Source organism: Canis lupus, chromosome X (genome assembly GCF_003254725.2).
Source record: "Canis lupus dingo isolate Sandy chromosome X, ASM325472v2, whole genome shotgun sequence".
Lineage (NCBI taxonomy): Eukaryota > Metazoa > Chordata > Mammalia > Carnivora > Canidae > Canis > Canis lupus.
The window spans coordinates 96503036-96529667 of NC_064281.1; the positions used below are offsets into that span (position 1 = coordinate 96503036).

Below are 26632 nucleotides of genomic sequence, written 5' to 3' on the forward strand. Positions count from 1 at the left end.
TGTGCTATTATGAACACAGTTTTACTCTGTGAACCCTCAACCTGGTCTTGGGGTCCCTAGTGGTCCCCAGACCACACACTGAGGACTTCTGTTCTGTTACCACCATTTAAGTTTTTCTCCAACCCCTTTAGTTGGTCCTTCCTAGTCTGCTTACCAGATCCTTTGTGGTTGGCCTTCTAGAATATCAGCATTCCCCTGAGTTCTAGCCTTCACACTTTTCTCCTTGTTCTACTCCCATGATTTTGGTGTTCTCACGGGTAAACACCTCTAAACGTTCAGTACCAGGTATTTCATAATGTATGAGGTTATCTTAACCTGAATGTCTATTTTCATCCTTAAAACCTCTTTCTTCTAATGTTCTATCATGGCTAACAGCATTACCACCTACCAAGTCTGTAAGCCAAACAACTCTTCTCTCTCCTGTCTCATCTAAACAGTCACTAAGTCAAGTGTGTTTTACCCTCTAAATACTTCTTGACTCCATCTTCTCCTTATCCATTCCTGGAAGTTTATGCTCTCACTCTCACTCACCTGGATTACTATGATAGTCTCCTAATTTATCTTCATCCCTTCAATTCTTTGATTTCACAACCCTCACCATCCTGCCTGCCAAGCTAACTTCCATTCTGCCACCAGGCGTTTTTCTAAACGTTAAATCTGAGCAAATAATTTTCCTGCTTTAATGAAAAACCATAAAAACATCCCATTTGCTCTCAGAATAAATTACAAGCTCCTTTACATGGCTTAAAATGCCTTTCATGATCTGCTCCTGCGTACTCTTGTCATTCCCTGCCACCTTCCCATATCCTCCATTTGTCCTTCCCTAGGTTTTCCAATATACTTGTATTTAATAAAACATATTGTGCTTTTTCACCTGTCTGTAACAGGAATATTGCTAAGCCCCAAATGAATGCATCTCCACCCTGTAAGATGCCACCTCTTAGTTTTGACTGTGATGAATAAAATATTCTGTTGCTCAGACTGGCCTTCCACACTCTGGCTGTTCTATATGAGAATTCAGCCACATTTCTGAAGTTTAAAATGGGTTAACCCACCATCTGTTTCAAAGCCATTGCTCTAATTTAGTATATTCTTATTCACTTCAGAGTAAGTATAGCTTAACGACTTATGCAATGTGGGTCTAAAAATATTCCCATAACATATAATATATATGTATTATATATATATATATATATATATATATATAATTTGGATGAGGAGAAAGTAAGTTAAACAAGAGTGAAATTTCCTTTATGCAACAAAGTTCACATTATTTACTTTGAAATCAGATGTTTCTTGAGAGAGATTTTTTTTTTCAGAATTTGCAAGACTGATTCTTGGTATTCTAAAATCTCTTAAGCATGTAAAACTCCAAAATTATTAAAATGCTGTCCAGTCCTCTTTTATTATGCCTTCTGGTGGATCTTTATTTCACAATGCCTCATTTTAATTTCTCTGCCTAGGCTAAGAAAGTGCTGTAGAGGAGGTACTTAGTAGGATGACTGCCTCTACTTGAGACAACAAAATAATCTCTGTGGGTTTTTTTAAGATTTTATTTTTAGGTAATCTCCATACCTAACATGGGGCTCAAACCTACAACCCCAAGATCAAGAGTCTCTTCCTCCACCAACTGAGCCAGCCAAGCGCTCCCCCTTTTTTAACAAAATAATCTCTTGATGCAAGCCATATGGTTAGTACTCACTACTCATTCACCCAAGAAATGATCTCTCTTACTCTATGTTTTAAATCCACAGCATGTTAGAGTTCTAAGACAAAAATACGTACAATATTTGCCTTTCATGAAAATGCCTTCATTTTGAGCAATAGATGCTAACTGTTGTTCTGCAGATTAGTTGTATGTGACAGAGGTTCTTCCTGTCATTATGGTATGTTTGATTTGGATTGAATTTATACTTTTATTTATGACAGGTAAAAGTGCCATTTAACATAGTGAGGATAAAACTTATGGAACATATTACACCAAAAGGTGATGTCAGGTGAAAATATAAATTTTTTTTGAAGAAGAGTTCTGATAAATGCATGGATGGCAGATTTATAATTAGACTGAAGTTATACCACCATTTCCCACATCCCTTCTTAGAGAGGTTGCTAGAAAGCTAGTAGATTCATGGGTAGGAGGCAAAGTTAATGCTAATGCAGAAACTGCCATCATTATCATGAATGGGTCCACGAGAGTGAACTGGAAGTAGTAATAAGTACTAAACGGGACACCAAAAGGATTGATAATGGTCTATAAGGATAAAGTAAAATGCTTTTTAGCATTTTATGCTGAGTCATTTCTTGAATGTTATAAGCTATAATATATTTTAATGAAAATGTGTTTCAACCCAGATATGGCCTCCAGATAGAAATACAAAACCATTTGAAGGGTCAAAACACCAAGGAAAAGGGAAATTGCTAAAATAAAGGCAAAGTTACAGATATTTTAGGCCAGGCAGAAGGAAACAACAAACCTATTAGATGATTCTTATGAAACAAACATTCCAGTTCCGAAAAAACTGTTTTAGATGTCTTTGGGAAGAGAAGTAAAAGTGGTTTATGTGAGGATAAATTATATGCTCATTATTTTTATCTTGGCTCAAATTAATAATCCTAATAATAATCCTATTCCACTGATAACAATCATTAATCTTGATTTAGATCTGCTAAGCAATGTCCTAGGAATTTTACATGCTTCATTTTGTTTAATTAAAAAGAAAATCCATGGGCAAGGTATTGTCAACATTCCCATTTTATAGACGAGGTGACTGAGGCACAGAGGCATTAATGAAGTGGCTAGAAAGTGAAAGAGATGGCTTTTGCTAGGTGTATTTACCTATATTTAGTAAACTGTGTGAAGGGGCATTATGTATCAAGATTTAATGGGGGGAAAACCTTCCATATCTATTCTTTACATTAAAAGAAAATCTAATTCCTGAATTTTCTGAAATCAAAATTTGCCATATTCTGCTTTATTTCTTCACTGTATTCACTGTATTGTGAGATATTTACAGTCTCTTTGTGAAGAAAGCAACAAAGGCCACTCCTCTCATTCTATCACTTTCAGCTCCACTGTAACAGCCCCAGAAAGCAGGACAATTTGGATGCCTATAAAGGAGGCACAAGAAAGCACTTAATCAATGTCACTCAATTTTGGTTCAGAGAGCAAAGTAAAGTAGGCCCTTTGCCCTCTTGAATAGTTTCACCCCTAAACTTTTGATCAGAGAACTGGGCTCAATATTCTCTCTCCCCTAATTCTGTATTAATATCCATTCTGGTCAACTTTCCACATGTGGGCTATATAGTCTGTCATGGCAAGGAGAATTATGGACTTAAAGTATTTCATCTATAGAGTTTGGACACTCCCTACATACCCTGAGGGTGGTGCGAATCACTTCTAATTTCCTGGCAAAGGAAAGGGAACATCCATGTCATTAAGTGATGGTATTGGTTTTGAGAGCCGGAAATCCCTACTCTCCTCCACCTCATTCAGTGCAGCAGCCCATTTGACCCCAGGCACAATGTATTCCTGGGAGTGTCTACTGCCTCTTATAGAAAGTGCTGACTGTGGAGAAACTTGATCAAAACATCCAAGATTACCAGAGAAGCTGTGTTTGTGCCCTTCACCACCACTGATGAAGTACCTTAACCTCGCCTTCTCTTGATGCCTAACATCTGGTCGTCTGTCTTCCTGACTACTACCTCATATGGCTTATTTGTAAATGCAAGCAAATGTGCTTCTGACTGGCAATGATACATCACTGATGCCAAAACATCAGAGAAGATGAAGCAGAGGACATATTTTTTGATTCACAGGGAAAATATTACAGATTTATGGGGAAGTGATAACAATAGCCATTCCATGATATCTTCATATAATCAGTATCTTTCCATGCCTCCCTTTACCATATTGGTATGACCTCAAAACTTACTTAAAGGAATTACTCTCTTGCTGACCCAAAAGACACAGTGAGTAGGTATGGAGATGGGGCTGGTTGCCTGACTTTTCATGTGCTGAATTTCCACAGTTTTCCAATGACCACTTACAAAGCCATAATGCACAGAACGTCTACTGATGTCCCATTGATATCGATGTGATTTCCCCCAGTGGATTGAGGGCAGCACAGCATATAGCCATTAGTATCTAAAGGTTATGTATAATGGATAATAGAGGAAAATGAAAGAGCAGAAAGGAATTTGCAAGGAAACAGAAGCAATAAATAGTTTCAGTGTAAGATTTTACTTGGGTTATACAGCAACTGCAAAGGGGGATTGAAAAAAAAAACAATGACTCTTACAGACTCAGAGTGGAAAGTAAAATAGTTTCATATTTTGAAATGTAATACTTTTTTATTTTAACCACAGAAAGCCACTTAAAAATAATCTTGTATGTTAGTTACAGTTCTTATGTGACATCTTTCACCTGCATACCTACTGATGAATTCGTACTCTGCCCTCCTTAGGTGGTTAACAATATGTCACCGACGGGGTAAATCGAGGAAGCAATTTTAACGGACTTATCCAAAGTCACAGAATATCAAGTTCATGACAGAACTTGGAAAAAAGTTACGGTGTTTGCCATTAACATCTCATTTAGAACCCATTCAACCTACTGATATATAGCATTTAGCCTGATATTTCTACATCTACACAAATCTCACAGTAAATGATTTCAATGGATATCTCTCACCAAACAATAAAGCTTATTTGCACATACCTTACAGTGGATGACCTGGTAAATGTAATTCACTTTGTAATTTAATAAGGAAAAAATTGTCTGGTTGATTTATTTAGTAGACCAAGAAGTCAGAGAGCTGTGGAGTTTCCTGCAGGGCTAGAGTGCCGGGCAGCAAGATCTAGGGCCGAAGAGCATGTGTTCTGGAGTCAGTCTACTCTGGCTTAAAGCTCAGAATCCCTACTTCTCAGTGATATGAGCTCTTAATTTCAGTATGACCTCATAGGAACTATCTTTGCCGTGCCTCAGTTTACTCATTTCTATACTATATATAATACTGATACCTGCCCATAAGAATTGTTGTCAGAATTAAATGAGCTAATACAAGCAAAATGCTTAGCATTAGTCAGATTTTTTATAAAAAGATTTTATTTATTTATTTGAAAGAGAGAAGGAGAGAGTGAGTGAGAGAGCAAAAAGCAGGGGGAATGGCAGAGGCAGAGGAGAAGCAGACTCCCTGCTGAGCAGGGAGCCCTATGTGAGGTCCACCCCAGGACCCTGGGATCATGATCTGAGCAGAAAGCAGATGCTTAATCAACTGAGCCACATAGGTGGCCCAGCCATTAGTCGTTTTTGTCGACAAGTTTTCCTGATAGGATTGCTATGTGCCAGGCACTGAACTTGGCACTTGGATACAGCTGTGAACAAAATGGTTAATTCTGAGAACCACTGAGTTTTAATAGTGAATAATAGTTATAAAGAGAATGAAGATAACAATAACAGGAATAATATTTAACATTTATAGTATACTTACTATGTTTTGGGTACTATTCCAAGTTCTTTAGTTATATTAACTCATTTAATTCTCATAACAACTCTATGTTATAGTCCCATTTAACATATGAGGAAATGGAGGCCTTAAAAGGTTAAATAATTTCCCACAGGTACCATGCCTAATAAGGGGCAGAGGTCTAAAAATCTATGTTCATAACAACCACATCATATTGCCTTACTCTCCTGTATAAATCATATGCCAATGTTCACCCTACAAAAAAGGCCAAACTTATAAATGACTGAAATGTTCTATTTTTACTTATAAAATGAATATATAAACTAATTAAACAAGGCTTAGAGTACATAATAGAATTTTTGATACCAGAGTGGCCATTATAATAAACTTAAATGGGAACATAGACCTAAACATCATATAAACCTATTAATAAAGAGCTTGCCATTATGTAGCTTTGTTTATACCGGGGCTTAAGTCTTTTATTTAAAACATTATCTATCTCTATATATGGTAAAAGTTAGCAGAAGAATTACTCCTTGTTTTGAATGATTCCATAGTAAAACTGTGTTTGTATTGCAGTACTTTCTCAGGCCCTACCTTTGTTCCTTCAGCATTATTTATCATTAGAGGCTCTTACAAACCAAATAAACATACATGTTGTGTTATCCTAAAATGTCTGAGATGAAAGACATATTTTCGATATTATAGGTAATGTTATCCACATTTAATAGAAGCATTGTTCAAATGTATTCAGATTGTACAATAAAAATATAAAGGAGATAATCATGAACACCAATATAGGCTATGATCCTATACTGTTGACATTATCAGTGACTTCCCTACAAAATAAATCTATTAACTTAGCATCCCCTATTCTACGACTCCCATAAAACTGGTTATGGAAACTTTCTTGTTGTTCATAATTTGAATAAATCAGAATATACTAAACTTCCCTTATTATTTATAATTATAAGAACATTTAAATCGGTTTTAATCTACTTCTCAGAATCATATTCATTGTATCTTCATGGGTGATTCTGCTTCAATTAGGAAACAGGGTTAAATCTGAAAAGAAGTTACAAGTGCCATATCTGGATAGAATTTTTTTTCTACCATGATATTCTATTCATTCTAGAATAGTGCTTCTACAAAGTACATGTTTCTTAAGTTAATTTACATTTTAGACTGCAGAACCACTCGAGCAAGGAAATTAATGTTCAGTCAAAATAAAATGCCATCCAGAAAAATCAATACAATTTGCTATCAAGTGAGGGTGACTTTAATCAGAGTGACTCCAGAACAATATTTTTCTTTAATGTGTGTAAAGAGTGCTTCACAACTGTTTTCTCCTTTACCTCCCCAAACATAGTATCCATACAATTCCATAGCCATTTACCTTGTAAATATATATATATATAAATCCCAGTATAAAACTGAATTCTTGGGGAGAAATTATACACTGGATTTTCTGATAGCTTCCAAATAACTACTACTACTTTAATGAAATTGCTACCTGAAAATCTGGTAGTAGTATTATTGTTTAACTATAATTTAAGAAGCTATTGTAGATTGGTACTTATGACTTCTAATGAGAAAACCATAACAACCTTTTAATTGAAGGGAAAATGGTTAACTACAGTAATTGCAATCAATAAGACTGCGTTAGTAGTAAAAATATTTCTTCTCAAAGAGCATTCCTTACTCTCTTTAGCAGTATTTAAGGTTACGAAGTGAAAAAAAAACTTCATTACGAATTTATAATACTAAGCCTCGGTTCAAATTTTAGGTCCCAGAGTTAAGACAGAACCGCCACCCCCCAACCCCCCCACCCCCGCCAGAAGCAAAACAAGGCTTTGATTAAGAAGAAAACAGGCATGGAATAAAGGCCTTACCGATCACATAGGCTAGTAACAAGGCCAAAGTCACGGTGATCGCAGTGGCACTCAAGGCTGTGCACTTCCAGTTGCAGCACCTGTAAGGTTTGTTAAAGGTAAAGGCAGGTCTGGAAAAGGTGCTCCGAGGAAGCGGCCGTGGAGGCGGCGAGTACACGGTGTTGGATGTCAGAGGGTAGTTCTGGCTGGCCGCACTGAAGATAGCCGAGGAACCAGATCCATGTTTAAACAGGAAATGCCTGCGAAAAGGACACCAAGGTTCGAGCTATAAAAACCAAAGCCAGTTGGTACAGAAAACACAAATCTCACTTATTTCCAACAGCCTCACTTTGATGAAGCTCAGGAAAACTGGCAGAGTCTCAGCAAAATTTTCCTATACCTAGGTTCAACTCCAAATTATCTTTGATGGCTTCCTTTTGTTTTCTCACTCAGGCCTCCAGGAGGCAGAAAGAGGTCTTATGTTCCCTAGCTTGCTGGCTAGTGAGTTGTGCACACTCTTGTGTGGTGACATTCCACCTTTGATGTCATTCCCTACATGCTCCTTTTTCGTTAAATATGACACTCGAGCATTGATTCAAAAACAGAAACAAGAGAAGTTATCATCAAGCATTTTTAAAATCTGAATGGCCTAGAAACCACTGTTTTTATTTAGAGATTCGCTTTCACAGACATATTTTCAAGCAATATTCTATTATAAAAGTTGTCAAACATACAGTCAAGTTGAAATAATTTTATATAAACTCACATATATTTACCAACTAGACACTACAGTTAACACACCACCACTATACTAAGTTCATCACATATTTCTCCATCTTTCCATTCCTGTCTTGGTCCATCATTCCATCTTAGTTTTCAAGCATTTCAAAGTAAATTGCATATATCACTATACTTCCCTTCATACATACAGTTCAACTTGCATGTTCCCTAGAGTTCAATACTTTTTTACAGATTTTAAATGTAAAATTTATACATGATGAGTTGAACTCTCTTAGATTCCACATATAAGTGGTATCATACTGTATTTGTCTTTCTCTGTCTGGCTTATCTCCCTTAGCATAATGCCCTCAAGATCCATCCAAGAACTCATAAAAACAGAGAACAGAATGGCGCTAACCAGGGCCTGAGAGGCCAGAGAATAGGAGAAATGTTTAAGGGTATAAACTTGCAACTAGTAGATAAGTAAGTTCTGAAGATCTAATGTGCAGTATAGTCATTATAGACAACGGTATTGTATTATAATCTTCAAGCTTGCTAATAGAGATCTTATTCCCACCACAAAAAAGAAATGATAATTATGTGACATCGTAAAGGTGTTAACTAATGCTACAATGGCAATCATATTGTCATATATAAATGTATCAAATCAACATTGTACACCTTAAATTTATGCAATGTTATATGTAAGTATATTTCAATAAAAAATTATACATGATGAAATGCACAAATTTGAATATACATTTACTGAGATTTGACAAATGCAATCATCTGTGCAACATAAACCCTTATCAAGATATAGAACATTCCCATAACCCCAGGAAGGTTCCTCCTCCTGCCTAAGTAAATCCCTACCCCACTTGCCCCAGGTTACCAGGATTTAGCATTTTTTTCTACCATGAATTAGTTTTGCCTGTTCTAGAATTTCATGCTGTTGTCATGTTTGAATCACTATAGTAGGATGATTATTGATTGCTCATGACTATTGTAATATGGATATTTCCTAAACAGTACTGATTTATAAACATGGAGGGACCCGCCAAAACCAAATACATTAAAGTATGTTTTTGTGCATATGCTTTACACTCCTGAGTGCTATGTGCCATGCATTGTGTTGAAAAAATAATCTTAGCTAGTTTTTACTCATATGAAATGGCTGTATTATTATTCTCATTGTGCATTTAAGGAAACAGAGACCTAAAGACATTTAAAAAACTTGTTTACATTCTCCTAGTACGTGAATGACAGAGCGAGAATAGGAACCCGGGTCCCTCTGGGTCCAAAATCCTTAATCTTAGCCTCTCTACTGTGCCGCCTGTAGCAGTAAAATGAACTGCTAAGCAAGACACATTCTGGTGCTACATTTTAATGTAAGACAACACAAAACCCCTTCACTAAATAGAGAGCCAACGTCACCTTGTCACATACGACCAAATGTATAAATCATTAAGACTTTTTAAGGCTGATTTCCAACTTCCACATTTAAAGAACAAAAGCATATGTGTTTAAAGGAAAAACCAACTGTCTAACCTGCCAGTTAATGAAAAATCTCCACATTAGAGGATTTTGCTTTATTATAATGAAGGTAAAGGTTATTTAAAGGACAGGGTTGCTGAGAGTAGTACACATTCACAAGCCTTTCCAGAGGGCGATTTGGCATTAGTATCAGAAGACTTCAAATATGCATATCCTTTGCCGAATAATTATGCCTACAGTATTTATCCTTAGGAAATGATGTGTCTGACAATATATATAACAAGTAGTTCATTGCAGTGTTACGTTTAATAGCACAAAATAAACACCCAAGTGCTCAATATTAGGTACGTGGTTAACTAAATTATTTTATGAATGCATAGTAGAATACTATACAACCATTACAAATTGTACCGTAAAATACTATCTATTCACCAGGAAGTGTTTAAAGATATCACCAAGTGAAGAAAGGTAGGCTTCAGAATAGTATGGGCAATAGATTTTTAAAGATTTTTTAAAGATTTTATTTAGTTATTTATTTGAGAGAGAGAGTGTGTGTACAGAAGGAAAGGGAGAAGCCAACTCCCTGTTGAGCAGGGGCCCTATCCCAGGACCCTGAGATCATGACTGACCTGAGCCAATGGCAGACACTTAACTGACTGAACCATGCAAGTGCACCAGGATACAATTTTTAAAATAAAAAAAATTATATATGGTCATGGAAAAATAGTAACCTGCGTTATCTTTGATATAGTAGGGGTATTTTTTTTTTCTTGAAATTTTCTGCCTTGAGCTTCTATTGCTTTTGTAACAAGTATAAAAAAGATGGGAGGTGGGACAATTGAAAAAATGCACTGCTTAACATCAACTGCATGCACAGTGGTTCTATTTAGGTGAACATGATCTACTGAATACCTAAAAGGCCAGGCACCAAGGTACTTTATGTGCAGCAGTTATTATTCCAATCTTATAGATGATAACACAGAGACCAAAAGAGGTTTTTAGTTAGGAATAAAGTGGGAATCAGAGTGGTTATCATGATAATGGTAATAAGAGGTTAACATTCATTAAGTGCTTACTTGTGTCGGGCATAGTCCTAAATAATGAATAACTATTATACCATTTAACCTTCACGACAAATAAGTATCTGAAATAAATATCTCCCCTGAAATAAGTATGTCCATTTACAGATCAGAAAGCCAACGCACAGAGAGGTTAAGTTGTTCGTGGTTGCACAGCTAGTACTTGGGAAAGGTGAGTTTCAGACATAAGTAGGCTGGGTCTGGAGCCCCTGCTCATAACCTCTACACTACAGGGCACTGCACTAGGGTGATGCAGGTAGTGGACGCATGAAGATAGGAATGCAGACCTGGTTAGGGCACAGAAGAAGCATGTGGGTAATACTGAACCGAGCCACTTTTACCGTTTCCCTTGGGAACAGTGACCAACACGAAAATGATGGCTATAGAATCACAGAGTTGGAAGGGATCTCCATAATTATCTAACAGCACAACACTCTGATTTTGCAGTTAGGGAAACTGAGGCCCAGAAAATGAAATGGACTACCTGAAAGTAACAGAAGTACTTAATGACATAAATGAACTTGGAATCAGGAACTTCCAAATAGTGTCTTTCCACTGCCCTAGTCAACCTGCCAGTCAGTCGTCACCGAACTACTACCTGGTTCTAATCTCCTGGGTTAACTGGTCCAGGCTAAACAAACGCAATCCATTCAAGCAGTCCTACATAATACCATGTCTATTCTTCTGTTATGGCACATGTTCTTATAGTAAGAACCATCTTACTGTTTGAAAGACCATCTTAACTATTTTGGATGAATGGGGAAGCATTACAGTGAAGCTACCCTTTTGTTATTAAGAAGGTAAAGGAGGGGGATCCCTGGGCGGCTCAGCGGTTTGGCACCTGCCTTAGGCCCAGGGCGTGATCCTGGAGTCCCAGTCGGGCTCCCTGCATGGAGCCTGCTTCTCCCTCTGCCTGTGTCTCTGCCTCTGTGTGTGTGTGTGTGTGTGTCTTTCATGAATAAATAAATAAAATCTTTTAAAAAAAGAAGGTAAAGGAGTTATTGCTACTTCTAAAGGCACCTAACGTATCCCCAGAATGAAGAAACAGCATATAGTAGAAATAAGAATAAATACACTGAAAAAAGGACTCACAGTGTTATGCTCCTTCCATTAAATTGTACTTGCTCTTTAGTCCCTGAAACAGTCTTTTCCATTCACAAGGAGGTAAATTTCTTCTTTACAGTCTGGTTAGCTCTCACAGCCTACATTTTCCCCTTTGGATATCTAACTTACTAGCGAGCAAGACATGTAGCACTTTATAGACAGCAGAGTGGCATAGTCTTTTCATCTCCTCACCACTACCTAGTGGTTACTCTGGAGGTGACAAAATGTCACTTATGTATATCCAGTCCTGCAGCGACACCCTGATATGTTCCTGTGGGATAAAAGGGAAACCCAGCAGTATGGAACGCTTTTTTTCCCCAGCGATTGGAGATAAAATCTTCGATCCTTTCATATTTATGAAGGAGAACAATTGGATTTTCGAGACAATGTAAGTGGCTCCATATGTTGGATATTGATTTGGTTTGGTATATCATTAAGGGCGAGAAGAAAGACAAAGAAAGACAGAGAATTGTTGGCTATTATGATGGCAATTACAAGCAATAATCAATATCCCTGAGCACTGTAATTTCATTGTGATATACACCAAAGGATTTCCAAATGCAGTTTCATAAGTAAAATATTACAGCATAATGAATAAATTCAGCAGTCGCAGCAGAGCAACATTTAAACTAATTCATATTTGAGTGGAATCCAAATCACAGTCCTCAGTGAGGGGAGATAATAAAATGAGTTCATATACTAGGTTCCTGTTTTCTTATTAACAAGCTGAGATTAAGATTCTATGCTCAAGTGATCTATACTTTGATGTGCATCATGAAAAACAGCACTGCAAATGCTATGTATTGTCAAAGGCTTTGCAGGCCATTGTTGGAAAGTGAAACTACTGCCTAAATGTGTTTTCATAGTCCCTGAAAAAAGTAGGAGCATAAAGACAAATGCGCAGTGCTAGACTTCAGCTATGTGCTCATAAAATCAGATCATCTGTCTAAGCACATTGCTTTTCCCTGGGGACCTGAGGATATACTAAAATGTTGCTATCAATTTCATACAATTGGGTTTTTTGCACAGAGAAAATGATAAAAATGCAGTTCAAGAGTTTATGTGTAAGTAGTACTCTCCTTTGCATCTGTTTTAATATTCAAGTTCAAATTTAAAAAGGAAAAGCAAGATATTGCCAAAAGGAAATGGGCATATAAGGAAATTGAAAAAAAAAATATCTTGAAGACTGATGAGACCCAGTGGTGGTAAGTGGGAATATCATAAATGCTCCTGTAAGGATTTTTAAATCATCTATAAAAAAAGGGAAAATGTACTCTCTCTTTTCAAACCCCTCTTGCTACATAATTCTGAGGGTATCTGTTAGCACTAAATAATGTGATTTAATGTAGCACTTAAAATTCTATAGGAAATAGACAGAAATCTACAGCTTTCTAACAACAGATGCATAAATAACCAATGAATTTTTTTCTTTTACATCTTGTAAACATGCTTATGAGACGAATATCTAAACCTGTATTCCCTTAGCTATAAGCATTTGACTCATTTTTATACCCAGAAGAAGGCATTCAACTTATTTCCAGTTCACAGCTGAGGGTGATTTAAAAAAAATAAAATAAAACTGAAGACTGCAATGAGAAAGCCTTGAGTCAAAATTATTATGACCAAGTCACATTCAGATAGAAAGGTGGCATTTAGGCATTTATTCCTTTTCAAAAATTATTAAATGCGTTTTTAATAGTTTGATTAAAAAACCAACAAAATATAAAATCCACCATCTTATTTATTTTTATTTTTCGTTTTTAGTGGGCCCCACACCCACCACGGGGCTTGAACTCATGACCTTGAGATCAAGAGTTGCATGCTCTACCGACTGAACCAACCTGGTGCACCACTCCTAGCTATTTTTAAGGATACAATTCAGTAGTGTTTATTCACATTGTTCTGAAACAGATCTCCAGAAATTTTTTCATCTTGCAATTATGAAACTCTATACCCATTAAACAATCTCTTTCCCCCCCTTCCCTCAGCCCCTGGGAAACACCACATTACTTTCTCTTTCTATGAATTGGACTAGTTTATATACCTCATATATGTGGAATCATATAGTAGTTGTCTTTTTATAGTTTATTTCACCTAGCATAAAGTCCCAAAGGTACCTCATGTGTAGCATAGGACAGGTTTTCTTTCCTTTTCAAGGCTGAATAATATTGTTATATGTATATACCACACTTTCTTTATCCATTCATCTATCCACTTATATTTGGGCTGCTTCCACTTCTTATCTATTGTGAATAATGCTGCTATGAACATGGGTGTGCAAATATGTCTTTAGATCCTGTTTTCAATTCTTTTGAGCATATGCCCAAAAATGGGATTGCTGGATCATACAACACGTCTATTTTTTATTTTTTTGAGAGATCTCCATATCATTTTCCATAGCAGTTGCATCATTTTACAATCCCATCAATAGTACACAGGGGCTCCATTTTCTCTGCATCTTTGCTAACACCTGTTACTTCCTCTTTTTTTGATAGTTGCCATCCTAATGGGTGTGAAGTGACATTTCATTGTGCTTTTGGTTTGCATTCCTCTGCTGACTGGTGATGCAGAGTATCTTTTCATAGGCTTGTTGGTTGTTTTTATATCATCTTTGGAGAAATGTTTATTTGTAGGTGTTTATTCTTATGCCTCCAAATTTTTTTTTAATGCCATTCTGATTTTCTTCTCTGACAAGAATACCCAGTGTTATTTTGCAGAAAAGTGTGGTTACTAGTCAAGGTTATCAACGTCAACATCTGTAGTTTGTCTTTTGTAGCCATTCCTGATACTCCTTTTTAAGGATAAATACTTCCCCAAAGAGTATTTATCCAAACTCTTCTTGAAACTCAATGGAATTACCAGCATGGACAACATCCTGGGGTAACAAACTGTATTTCTCCACTAATAGCTACATAAGAGGATTTCATTTTACTTGCTCAAGGGTTCTTTCTTCCAAATTTTAAGCCACCCTGCCCATATATCCCCTCCAAATATTACATGCTAAGTGTTTATTAAAAAAAATTTAAACTCTATCCATGTTGTTCATAATTTTTAGGAGCTTTTTTTCTTTTTAAAGAGTTTCAGGATACGTATCTAATCCTTAATTTTTCTAGGCTTAAGCATTGGTTCTATAATTTATCCTTGAATGGCAATACTCTATGGTCTAGACTGGTAGCTAATGAGAGAGCTTTTTTAAAAATCTTTTTGTGGCTATTATTGTCACTCTTTTTTAAATAAAGATTTTATTTATTTATTTATTCATGAGAGACACAGAGAGAGAGAGAGAGGCAGAGACATAGGCAGAGGGAGAAGCAGGCTCCATGCAGGGAGCCCAATGTGAGACTGACTTGATCCTGGCACTCCAGGATCACGCCTTGGGCCAAAAGCAGGCGCTAAACCGCTGAGCCACTCAGGGATCCCTATTCTCACTCTTCTTATCAGAATATCCACCCTGCCTGTATTATATATTCCTTGAGAGCAGGGACTAAGTCTTAATTTCTAGGTATGTTTTCTCATACTTCAAAGGTACTCAATGAATATATATTGATTTGTATAATGCCTTCCCTTCTTTTGAAAGGTTCTTGATTCACTGTGCAGAATGAATGAGGCTTGGGAACTCTAAAATAAGTTTCACTTGTGAGCAAATATCTCTTGGTTTATTGAATGTAAAAGGACAACTATAAGGTTTCATTTTGTTTTCACATAATCTAAAAGAAGTCAAAGAAATAGTTGATTCATATTTCATCTCTTTTTGTAAGACATTTGGGTAATGAAAGAATTATTGTTAATAAAAATACTAATAATTAAAAATAATTGCTGCTAATAATAATGGCAACAGCAATGACTATATACTAAACCACATCTATGTGCTAGGCACTCTGGTGAAATACTTTGTGCTTCTTTCTCATTGAATCCTCACAATAACCCTATTAAGGAAGATGATATTATCCATATTTTATAGTTTAGGAGGCTGCGAATCAGCTATTAATGTCAAATAAATTTCCCAAGGTCACACAACTGATAAGTGACAGAGCTGGGGATCTACTTCAGTTTTGTTGATTACTAGACATAAGCTACATGAGAGTAGGAATCTCTGTCTTGTTTATGGCTGTATCCTCAGCATCTAGAACAGTACCTAGCAAATAGAAGGTGCTCAATAAATATTTTTAAATTCATGCACAAACAATAAAATCCATTTACTTTACCACTGTGCACACATTAACTCATGATATCACTGATATCACTCATAATGTTAATCACTAAGATAACAAAATCTTCTTAATTCACATGATTATGTGGCATTTTCAAAGTGAGTATACATAAGTTTAATATTCCACTGAAGATGTTTTTATAGAAATATTTGTTTCAACTCTTAAATTTACAGAAATGACAAAGTGGTATCAGAAGGGTACACAGTGAGCTAATGAGCTAATTGCCATGTCTTCCCTTTTAGAGTATAAGAGATATCAGAACATCTTTCACATAATAGTGTATTGGACTTTCCTATATAAATTAAACATTTCTATAACAGGATATGCAGAGATAAGCTCGAGGTAGGTGTACTGGCACCGATACATAAAAGCTGGAGAAAGAAAATATTACATATTCTGTTTGATCAACTTGCTTTAGTAGACCCAGAAGTAAATTAAACAATCATCCTCTATTTTATAATAATGCCCTTTCAAGACATATTCTCATTCTCATTTTCCAAGTTAGATTCATGCTCTGTAGGTATAACTTTAATTTAAAAAATTATTATTAAAAAACTCTACACTGGTTGAGGGGTAAATATCAAATTAATATTTTCTATTAATGTAAATGTTCCTATATTAAAAGGCTCAGACCAATACATAAAAATTATTTACTTAGATCTGTAAGCTTTACCAATTTTTCATTTTCTTTATACTTAATAATAATTTAGTTCCTAAGGTATGCTGTGAACACTGTAATCTCTCTTCAAACTAGAAAAAATTTAGAAAGCTATTGGTGGGTGAGATTTTCAATCCTTTTATGATTGTATACATCATTTCCACAAAGGAATAGTGGAATGCTGTGCCAGAGTTTTCAATAGTTCATCTCCCAACAGGGACCATTTTAAATGGGAATAAACATGTGACCCAGGCAGAATTTGAGTCCATGTTTAAAATTAAACCAGATCCCAAATTTTCTTTGTAAAGAAATTAAATTATATTTCTCTTTACAAAAACTGAAAGTCCATTTCTAATTTTACTTATCAGAGCAACCTGCTGGTTTTATAGAATTGGTTTCACTGGTTACTTGGCTTATTTATTTTTCTTTTTAGAGAAGCGGGTAGTGGGCAGAGTATTATATATTTGTTTTTTTAATATATATTTTTAAAGATTGTATTTATTTATTCATGAGAGACACAGAGAGGGAGAGAGAGAGAGAGAGAGAGAGAGAAGCAGAGACACAGGCAGAGGAAGAAGCAGGCTCCATGCAGGGAGCCTAACGTGGGACTCGATCCTGGGTCTCCAGGATCATGCCCTGGGCTGAAGGCAGAGCTAAACCACTGAGCCACCCGAGCTGCCCGAGTATTATATATTCGGATTACTTTTTTATTCATCCTCATTTTCTATAGATATGCATCTTCCTCATTTATTTTATGAGCCAGTCGACATGGCATACATTTCTGCATGATTTGTTTTAGTTGAATTGTAATCTACTAGCAAAGACACCTGATTTTAAGGAAAGAGTGTTTCAGGGGTGCCTGGGTGGCTCAGTTGGTTAAAGTGTCTGCCTTTAGCTCAGATCATGATCCTAGGGTCCTGGGATCAAGCCCAGCATCAGGCTCCCTGCTCAGTGGGGGGGCCTGCATTTCCCTCTCCCTCTGCCATTCCTCCCACTTGTGCTCTCTGGCTCTCTTATCTCTCTGACAGATAAATAAGTAAAATCATTAAAAAAGAGAGAGTTTCAAAATACTTACAAAGGAGTACAATAAGGAGAGAACCTAAACATTTCCCAGTAAGCTCTTCAGGTTGAAAATATAGATTATCATTCTAATACACCTTTTGAAGGGTGTTGATCAATATTTGCCTTACAGTAGCTTTCACTGGTTTGTAAGTCTTACTCATACATGTACATTAAAGGCAAAAATGCTTAATAAGACATAAAGTAAGAAATGCCACTCCAATCAGTCCTTTAACCTATCTAGTCTAACATTTCTCTGAGGGACTGACTGACAAAAGGCATGGCTGTCCTGTGAAATAGCAACCTCAAAATCAAAGAAGTGGTCTGAGGCAGAAACTGTCTGCTCCTCACCAGCACTCATGTTCTCCTTTTTCCTGGGCACTCAGACTACATTTTCCAGTCACCATTTCCATGGTCATGTGACTGAGTTGTGGCTAATGCAAAGTGTGAGTGAAAATGATGTCTGACACTTCCAATCTTCTCCTGTAAAACCTTCCTACCTAGGATCCTCAATTTCCTTACTCATCCACTGACTACAAGAGCAGATTCAAAATATGGAAGGATCCTAGTATATTTATTCCATGGAATATTGCGAAGTTATATTAAGAATTTTAAACCACAGGAGCATACTATGCTGATCACTGTCTCTCAGCAGAGCACCCTTATCCATGATTGCCCCCATCCCACTCTGGATTGCCTGCAGCCATAGTTAATTGGAGCAGAATTGAACAGTGAACCTTGGAGACAATCATATTCTCTCCCTCTCTCAGAAATCTAGACACAGAAACCCACTCATCTAGGGAGCCAAAGTACAAAGTCATGTTGAGCCAGAGCTGGAGTTACAACATGATGGGGGAACAGATAAACAAATCCTACTGAAAATGAAGCCTGAGAAGAGGGAATATGTGCAGAAAGAAATAGTGATGAAACATCACGTGGTTCCAGAAAGCAATAGAACAATGGAGAAAGGTCCATCTCTCTTTAGGCATGGTTGTACTCACTGCCCTTTTCTTTCCCTGTGAGATTATCCTGTATCATTTTTAAACCTCATTTTTACTTAATTTAGTTTTCAAGCATTTCTGTTCCCATTAATCGAATAATTTTAAGGCAATAAACAATTTTCCATGTCGAGGGAAAAACATAACTCATATATACAGTGCAGCCACATTTGTGTGCTATCATCTCCCACACAAAAACAAAAACAACTCCAGCTCTAAATCCCTACTCTACAGAGATCTGATCTAGAAGAAAACATAGAAATCTTCATAGTAACTATCTTTGTGTAGAGGAATTTGTAGTTACTTTTCTCTTTTGTGTTTTTCCTATTTTTGAAATGAAGCTGTACTACTTTATAAGGTCCTTCATGATCTGGCCTCTCTGCAGGCCTCTCCACCTTACTACTGCCATTGTCTCCCATGACCCCTAAGCACTGGCCATGCTGTCATGTTTGGTTTCCCAAATGTGTCATTTTCTTTCAGGCTCCTGTGTCCTGGTAATCTTTTCAGCAAAGAACAATATTGGAAGATCTAGGAAATGCCCCAAAGTAGTATACATCTAAAGTAAATGCAGGAGAGAGAGAACAAAGAGTGAACATAGGAAGAATGAAGAATATAGAAGAAAAAGGAATAGAATAAGAAAGGAAATTTTAGATAGATGATAGATAGATAGATAGATAGATAGATAGATAGATAAATAGATAGATAGAGATAGGGCTATATATGCCAGGGTAAAGGATCATTTTTTAGTGGCTTTGGAGGTCACTTGGGGCTCCCTTGTCTAGAGATGATCCAAATAGCAGCGATACACTGCTTTCTTCTAGATTTTTGCATTCCCAGAAAATGAGCCAATTAAGTATATATACAAACTGATATACACTCAATGTGCCAAAAATATATTTCTCTTGCTTAAAACTCTCACATAGAAATGCAGGATATGATAAGTTAATTGGGGAGAAAATTATATGAGGAGTTGCCACTATATGAAAGGAAACCAATTGGCAGGGGTGAGGAGACCTTAGAGCTAAAGGGATTTAGTTTAGCGGTTGTTTTAGTCCATTAGGGCTGCTGTAATAAAATACTATATACTTCAGTTGGTTTATAAACAACAGAAATATATTTCTTACACTCTGGTAGCTAGAGGTTCAAGATCAGGGTGCCAGCATGGTAGGGTTCTGGTAAAGGGCCTCTTCTGGGCTATAGATTGTTATCCAGTCTGCTGTGGGCATCTAGTGGGTCTTGTTGTATCCTTACGTGATGGAAGGGGGCTAGGGAGCAATCAGAGGTCTCTTTCATACGGGCACTAATTCTATTCATGAGGGCTCCACCCTCAGAACCTAATCACCTCCCAAAGCCCCCACCTTAATACCATCATCTTGATTTTCAAAATATGCATTCTGAGGAGATCAAAACATTCAATTTATAACAGTAGTCTCCAACACAAATTATACTATAAACTGGAGAATTTAAATGCAACCAACAAAGGCTTTGGAAGAAAGGAAGAGGGAAGATGGAAAGGGGAAAAAAAGGAAAAAAAAAAAAGAAACTGCTAGAATCTGAAGTGGAGTTGAGTAAAGTGTGCAGGTAAGGAAACAAAAGATTTTGCCTCACCATTAGCCTAAAACAGCATTTCCCAATTGGGGATGAAATGGCCCACAAGGGACATTTGGCATTGTCTGGAGACATGTTTGGTTGTCACAACTAGGGGGGGAGAGTGTTACTGGCATCTAGTGGGTAAGAGGCTAGAGATGCTGCTAAACATTCTATTAAGCATGGGACAGCCCCATAACAAGGAATCATCCAGCTTGAAATGCCAATAGCAGTGAGGTTGAGAAGCATTGGTCTAAAACTATTCCTCTGATTTGAGCATGCAGTTCTAAAGTATTCAACATCCCTATGGGAGGGAATCTGTCATTCTTTATAAGACTCGCAGAAAAAGAGTTTCTTGCCAGTCACTCCTGATCTTATCTTCCTCCCAAGCTCACAGCTGTTCCTCCCTTGAGGCTATTTGCACTTGGGATTGGTCTATTATCCAAACAAACACCCTGAACCCTGGGGCCAGACAGCGCAAACAACTCACCCAAAATTACCTCCAACTTTTACCCCTGCTGACCAAACAAGGAAATCTTTGTAAGATACCAGGAACAGGAAACATTTTCTACTTTCAATTGTTAAAATTGCTGTTCAAATTGTACCTCTCATGAACTGTCACAAGGCATAAATCCCAAAGCTGAAATACTGATTAAAATATGCAGAATATACAATAATCATAGCAATGGAAATAACATTAACCCCCCTTAGGTTAGGTCACCTAAGAAACAGTCAAATTTAGCTTTGTGCCATGTTCTAAAGCCTAGAAACTATAATCTCACTTGAACACAGGAGAATTTGTGGAAACCAGGCCTTCTTTCCAGGGAAATGTTCTCTCCCTGCTTCCCTGCAGTGTGAATTCAAGAGTGCAAAAAAGAAACCCTCTGGTTTGCTTTAATTATTCAGGGATAGCACAAGGAGATAAACAAGGTCAGGTCAACTTCAAGAGCATAATGATTTTACATACTTCTCTGACCTCTAAATATACATGTAATAGTTGGCAAAAATAATATTGAACCTAAACTTATTTTCTCTCTGCATCATTGTCAGTTCAGAAAAAAAACCATCATCCTGAAGTCACATGACGGAGTATAGGAATGGCTGCTTGGAACTTAAACCCAATCCAGGTTGTATTTTCATCTTTGAATAAGAAACATAAAATAAAGTTATATTTATTTCTTAATTATACAGATACTGACAAATTGAAAAAAAATACTGAAACATCGGGGACTTCACAATATGACCCAAGACAAGGTAGACTTCTTTGGAAGGTGTTGCATCTTGAATCCTGTCTCTATAAGGGTTTTGTTCTTAAATTCATGTACTTAGTAAACTTTTATTGAGCACCTATGTGTATCTACTCGAGTAAAATATGTTCACAGATTAGTATTGTAGTGGCCTAAGATTGGTTTTCTAACTATGTTTGTCTGCCCTTATCATTACCCCCTGACAGACAGGGATGTGTAGTGTCTTCCTCATTTCCTCTTGTCTACTGGAAATTTTGAAGGGATCTTGACTGCTTCACTTCAAGCAGTTAGGGGACCTCACTGAGAATCTATAATCTTACAATTCATTAGAATCCAACTAACTGGAAGGCTAAACTGAGCGGGATTCTTTCAGTGGAGGGGCAAATGAAAGAAGGCAAGCTACAGAATAACAGAGAAAAAGTAAAGGCCGAAAGGACATCAAATACCATTTAGCTTTATTCCCTTACCTGACTGTTGCAGAAAATGAGGGTGGAGGGGAAAAAAGGGACACTATCAAGGTCACATAGCTATTTAGTGGCAGAATTGGCCTTGGACTCAAGATTTCCAATTCTAAATCCAGTGCTTTTTCAGCTACTCACAAGAGGCCACCCAAAATTCATAAAGTATATCCTGGGACCATAAGACATTTTGTTCACTCTACAATATTTTCTATATCAAAAATGCTATACAATTAAAAACCATGTTCAGAATGGCAATCCTGACTTAACATAAGATTTTCAATTATAATAGATTAAATTATGATCATTTGGATTAAAACAGAAAATAGATTCATATTTAAGAGTGATTTTCAACAAGAATGGCAATTTTTTAAAAGTTCTATCTAACCTTAAGCTATCTACCAAATCCAATTAACCAGAACCTCCAGTTTTCTGGGCATTTAGGCTCATCAAGATTTTAATATAAATAGAATAAAACCTAGATTACGTCTCCGGGCAGAGAAATTTAACTGAACTATAAATATTCACTAAAAGACAGAAAAGGATAACTTGGGTTCTTTATATTCCAGAGACAAATGGTTATAGTGCAAAGAATACTGTATTGGTTGCATGGGGACTTGAATTCCAGCTCCAACTCTTGCTCTAAACTGTCATATAGACACATTAGCAAAATTTCCCATGACCTAGTTTCCTTATCTTTAAATTGGGCATAATTTCTGTTATGTCCATTTCTCCAGGGTTGTTTAGAGTTTAAAATGAGATGACAAGTGAAAGGTCTTTGAACAACAGAAAATTACACATACACACTTACATAAGCATGTGTGCCCACATGTGCATACAGACATAATGAACATGTATACAATATATAGTCTAAAATCTGAGTCTCGGGGATCCCTGGGTGGCTCAGCGGTTTAGCGCCTGCCTTTGGCCCAGGGTGCGATCCCAGAGTCCTGGGATCGAGTCCCGTGTCGGGCTCCCGGCATGGAGCCCGCTTCTCCCTCTGCCTGTGTCTCTGCCTCTCTGTCCTCTCTCTATGACTATCATGAATAAAAATAAAAATTAAAAAATTTAAAAAAAGATAAAATCTGAGTCTTTTGAAGATGACAAATAAGAAAAGTATTTAGTTGCAAGTGTATCTACTAAAAAGCAACCAGTCATGTTACCATAAAATTATCTAAATTAGTAATACTATTCAATACAGTAAATGACAAAATGTGAAAGAATAATTCTGCTATAAATTAAAAAAAACAATTATTTTAGTTGAAATGTAGGAGACATAGCAGAAGGTGAATATTTTCTTCCAGAATAAAGTCAATTTACTTTGGAGGCTAATATTATGCCACAAAAGAAAATAATCAATGATATCTGTGTTTTTATGTTATACTTGATATTTTGATAGGTGAATTAGAAATAATCATGTTAGCTTTTATAATGTCAATGAAAGCTCTGTGTGTACATAAGTCACTATTAAGTATCTTCATCAGCAACAGGGGACTGCCTAGTGTTTTGTGTTATGCCAGATGGAGACAGGAGGTCTAAAGTATAATCTTGGATTGGCCAGAGATAGCTGCTTGCCCTTGGAAATAGGACCTATATTTGAGCCAAATTTAAATAAGGGTGCAAGCATGTAATGCTACCTTCTAGTATAAGAATAGGAAAGGCAAACTTCTTGCACCTATGGGATTTATGATTCCCCAATGGTGGTGGCATCATCAACTGTATGCCCTTGTTGAAACCTGGCAACCTGGGAAGACTCTACCACTGTGCGGGATCATGCTGTGTTCTTCAGTATTATGTGACAATTCCTTTAAGTTCCATATTCTTCACCAGTGAGGAAACTTGATCTCCAACTTGGTCTGTTGGTTTCTTTCTGTAAACCACACCACTCTCCTGGTCACTACTGTCTACTTCCACATTGAATTTAGTCCCCTCCCCAACTTTTTTCCCTCCTTCCAATTCATATCAAAGTTTTGTCCTAATTAGACTTCCTCTCAATTATTCCATTTCAGAAGAGTAGTCTACCTTCTGTTTCCATCTTCTTACCACTTACCAATTCTTCCAACCCAATGCAGTCTAGCTTCACTCTCATCACTTCACTGAAATTGGCTGCTTCAAAGTCAACAAGTCTATAATTGACAGAATGAATGGTCTCTTCTCATCCGCATTCTAGTTGACTCCTCTGAAGCATTTGAAAACCATGATGACAATCTCCTTGAAATTTTTTCTATTGTGTCTTTTCTTCCATGATTACTCCTCAATAACTAATGCTGGCTAGTTTTCCTTCACGAATTCTTAAGACGTAAGTATTCCAATCATTTGGCTTATAGTCTTCTTGCACTAAACACTCTCTCAGTTTTTCTTTTTCTTTAAAGATTTTATTTATTTATTCATGAGAGACAGAGACAGAGGGAGAGGCAGAGACACAGGCAAAGGGAGAAGCAGGCTCCATGCAGGGAGCCCGATGTGGGACTCAATCCCAGGTCTCCAGGATCACGCCCTGGGCTGAAGGCAGCGCTAAACTGCTGAGCCATCCAGGCTGCCCCTGTATCAGTTTTTCAATATCTCCTCCATCACTTCCATCTCCTCCATCCATTCAATAATAATTGAGTTTTTATGTCTACCTATGAAATTCTCCATTATTCATAGCTATCATGAGCTCTGGAATCAGACACTCAACTGAACTAGCTCAGTTATATACTAACTGGTGACCTTGTAGCATATTGTTCAGCTTCTCTAAGCCACAGTTTGAAAAAGCATAAGTAATAATACAAAACTCATTGTCTGCTTCTACCGACTACTCTTCTTGATTTCAGAAATTTACTCCATCTGTAATACCCTACTCAGTTACTCTGTTTATATACCTTACAAAAATTTCGTTAAACAATATGAGCTAAGCACTGAAGAATCAAAGTAAAAAAAAGAAGACAAGTCCTTCATTCAAGTTGCAACAGGGAATAAAGACAAGTAAATAAAATCTTTGGAGAGTACACATATACAATGGAATAAGGTCTCCATAGATGCATGCACAGAATGCTAGGAGCCCACAGATCAGGGAAAGTTCTATGAAAGGTGCTGTGGGGAAGTTAAGGCAGGTAAAGACTCCTCTCCTCCTTCTCCCATACTACATCTATAGGACCCCAAGTCCTACAATATTATTAGCCTCAAATTTATCAAATTTTAGGATAAAGGCTGGATCCCCCACTAGAATGTAAACTCCATAAAGGCAGAGATTTTTTCTGTTTTGCTCTGTTGTAGCCTCAACAACTAGAACACTGGCTGGTCCATGGTGGTCACTCAACAAATATTTGTCAAAATTTGTTTAAACTTATTTATGTTAGAATTAATTTATTATAGTATTTATACTGAATTGTTTTTCATTTAAAATATTCACATTATACACATTCTTATATCCTCAGATATCACACCAAAAAAGATTAACAGAATGGAGAAGCAGATGTTACTGTTTATTTGCTTATCTGTTTGCCAAAGGGGGCGATTCTTTTTGAGCTTTTTTGTTCTTTAAATGGAATAGTCAGTACACACTTTCACAATTCTTGCAGAGACATTTCAAAGACCTCAAGACTTAACCTGATCTTATCTTTTGCTTTTAAAGCTACAAACATTTTTGTGTTGTGGAATTAATAAAGAGCCAGCTGGATTCTCCCAGAGGGAGATGTTTAGTAGAATGTCTTTGATACACACATACGCGCGCACACACACACACACACACACACACACACACACCCCTCTGTAGAAAATAAGGAGAATAATTGACAGGAAAATCATTCTTTGCTACCTCAAATACATTTCATACTTGTAGTAAAATATAACAGACAAGTGTCTATTAACTTGACATAGCAATGAAAATATTTATTATGATTAACTGGATAAGTAACTTTGTAGTCAATGAAGTTGTTAAGAACTTGTTTCTCTCTTGATCAAAACCAGATATTTCTATTTTAAATATACAACCCAGTATAGGTAAGTATATATGATGGAAGGGAGGCAAAAGGGTTGATACAGAGATTCCTCTAAAATTTAATTTTGGTTTGCTACACTCACATACTTCACCAATCAACTCAGTTTTAAAATTCCCTAAAACATCTGTTTAGATTCACATTTGAATTGCTAAAAAAATCTTCTCCATATTAACACCAGATTTCATCTCACCTATGGTGAAATTTCCTTCCCTTATAAAATGAAACACATTATATTTGCCTATGGCTTGTACTTTGAAAGTGAAACTGAAAATAGTCAAATCAAAAGCATTTTTAAAAATAATACCACCACCAAAGTGACTAGAGACTGTATCACGATAATCTCCAAAATACTGCTCTTCACTGCCTAAGCACAATAGACTATTATAGATCTATTTTTACTCTCAATATGTAAAATATATTTTTTAAGGCCACAGAATTCTCCTTCATGTAAATTCAACATATTCCACATCCATCATTTGGTGTAGGCTGAAAAGCTTGGTTGATTCCTGCTCATCTGTAGTAAACAGGATTTATAGGGCATAGATTAGTTCTACGAAGTCTTTTCCTGTCTTAAAAAGAATCTTTAAATCTGTGGCTGAAGATAGATTTTGCTAACCCCAGTGCTGTTAAAGGATTAAAGCATGAGCTATTGTTGGATCTAAGCACTGAATATGTACATTCTGAGCTTTTTTTCCTCTAGT

The 26632-nt window shown here is 36.6% G+C and overlaps 1 protein-coding gene across 3 annotated transcripts in view; it reads right to left on the reverse strand.

The window, feature by feature from the left end:
- TENM1 (teneurin transmembrane protein 1) overlaps window positions 1-26632 on the reverse strand; it is a 794660-nt gene that overhangs the window by 304025 nt on the left and 464003 nt on the right. For all 3 annotated transcript variants that reach the window (XM_025431163.3, XM_049107241.1, XM_049107240.1), the window contains one exon: window positions 7358-7596. In XM_025431163.3, coding sequence (XP_025286948.2) covers window positions 7358-7596 — 239 coding nt within the window. The remainder of the gene's footprint in view (window positions 1-7357; window positions 7597-26632) is intronic.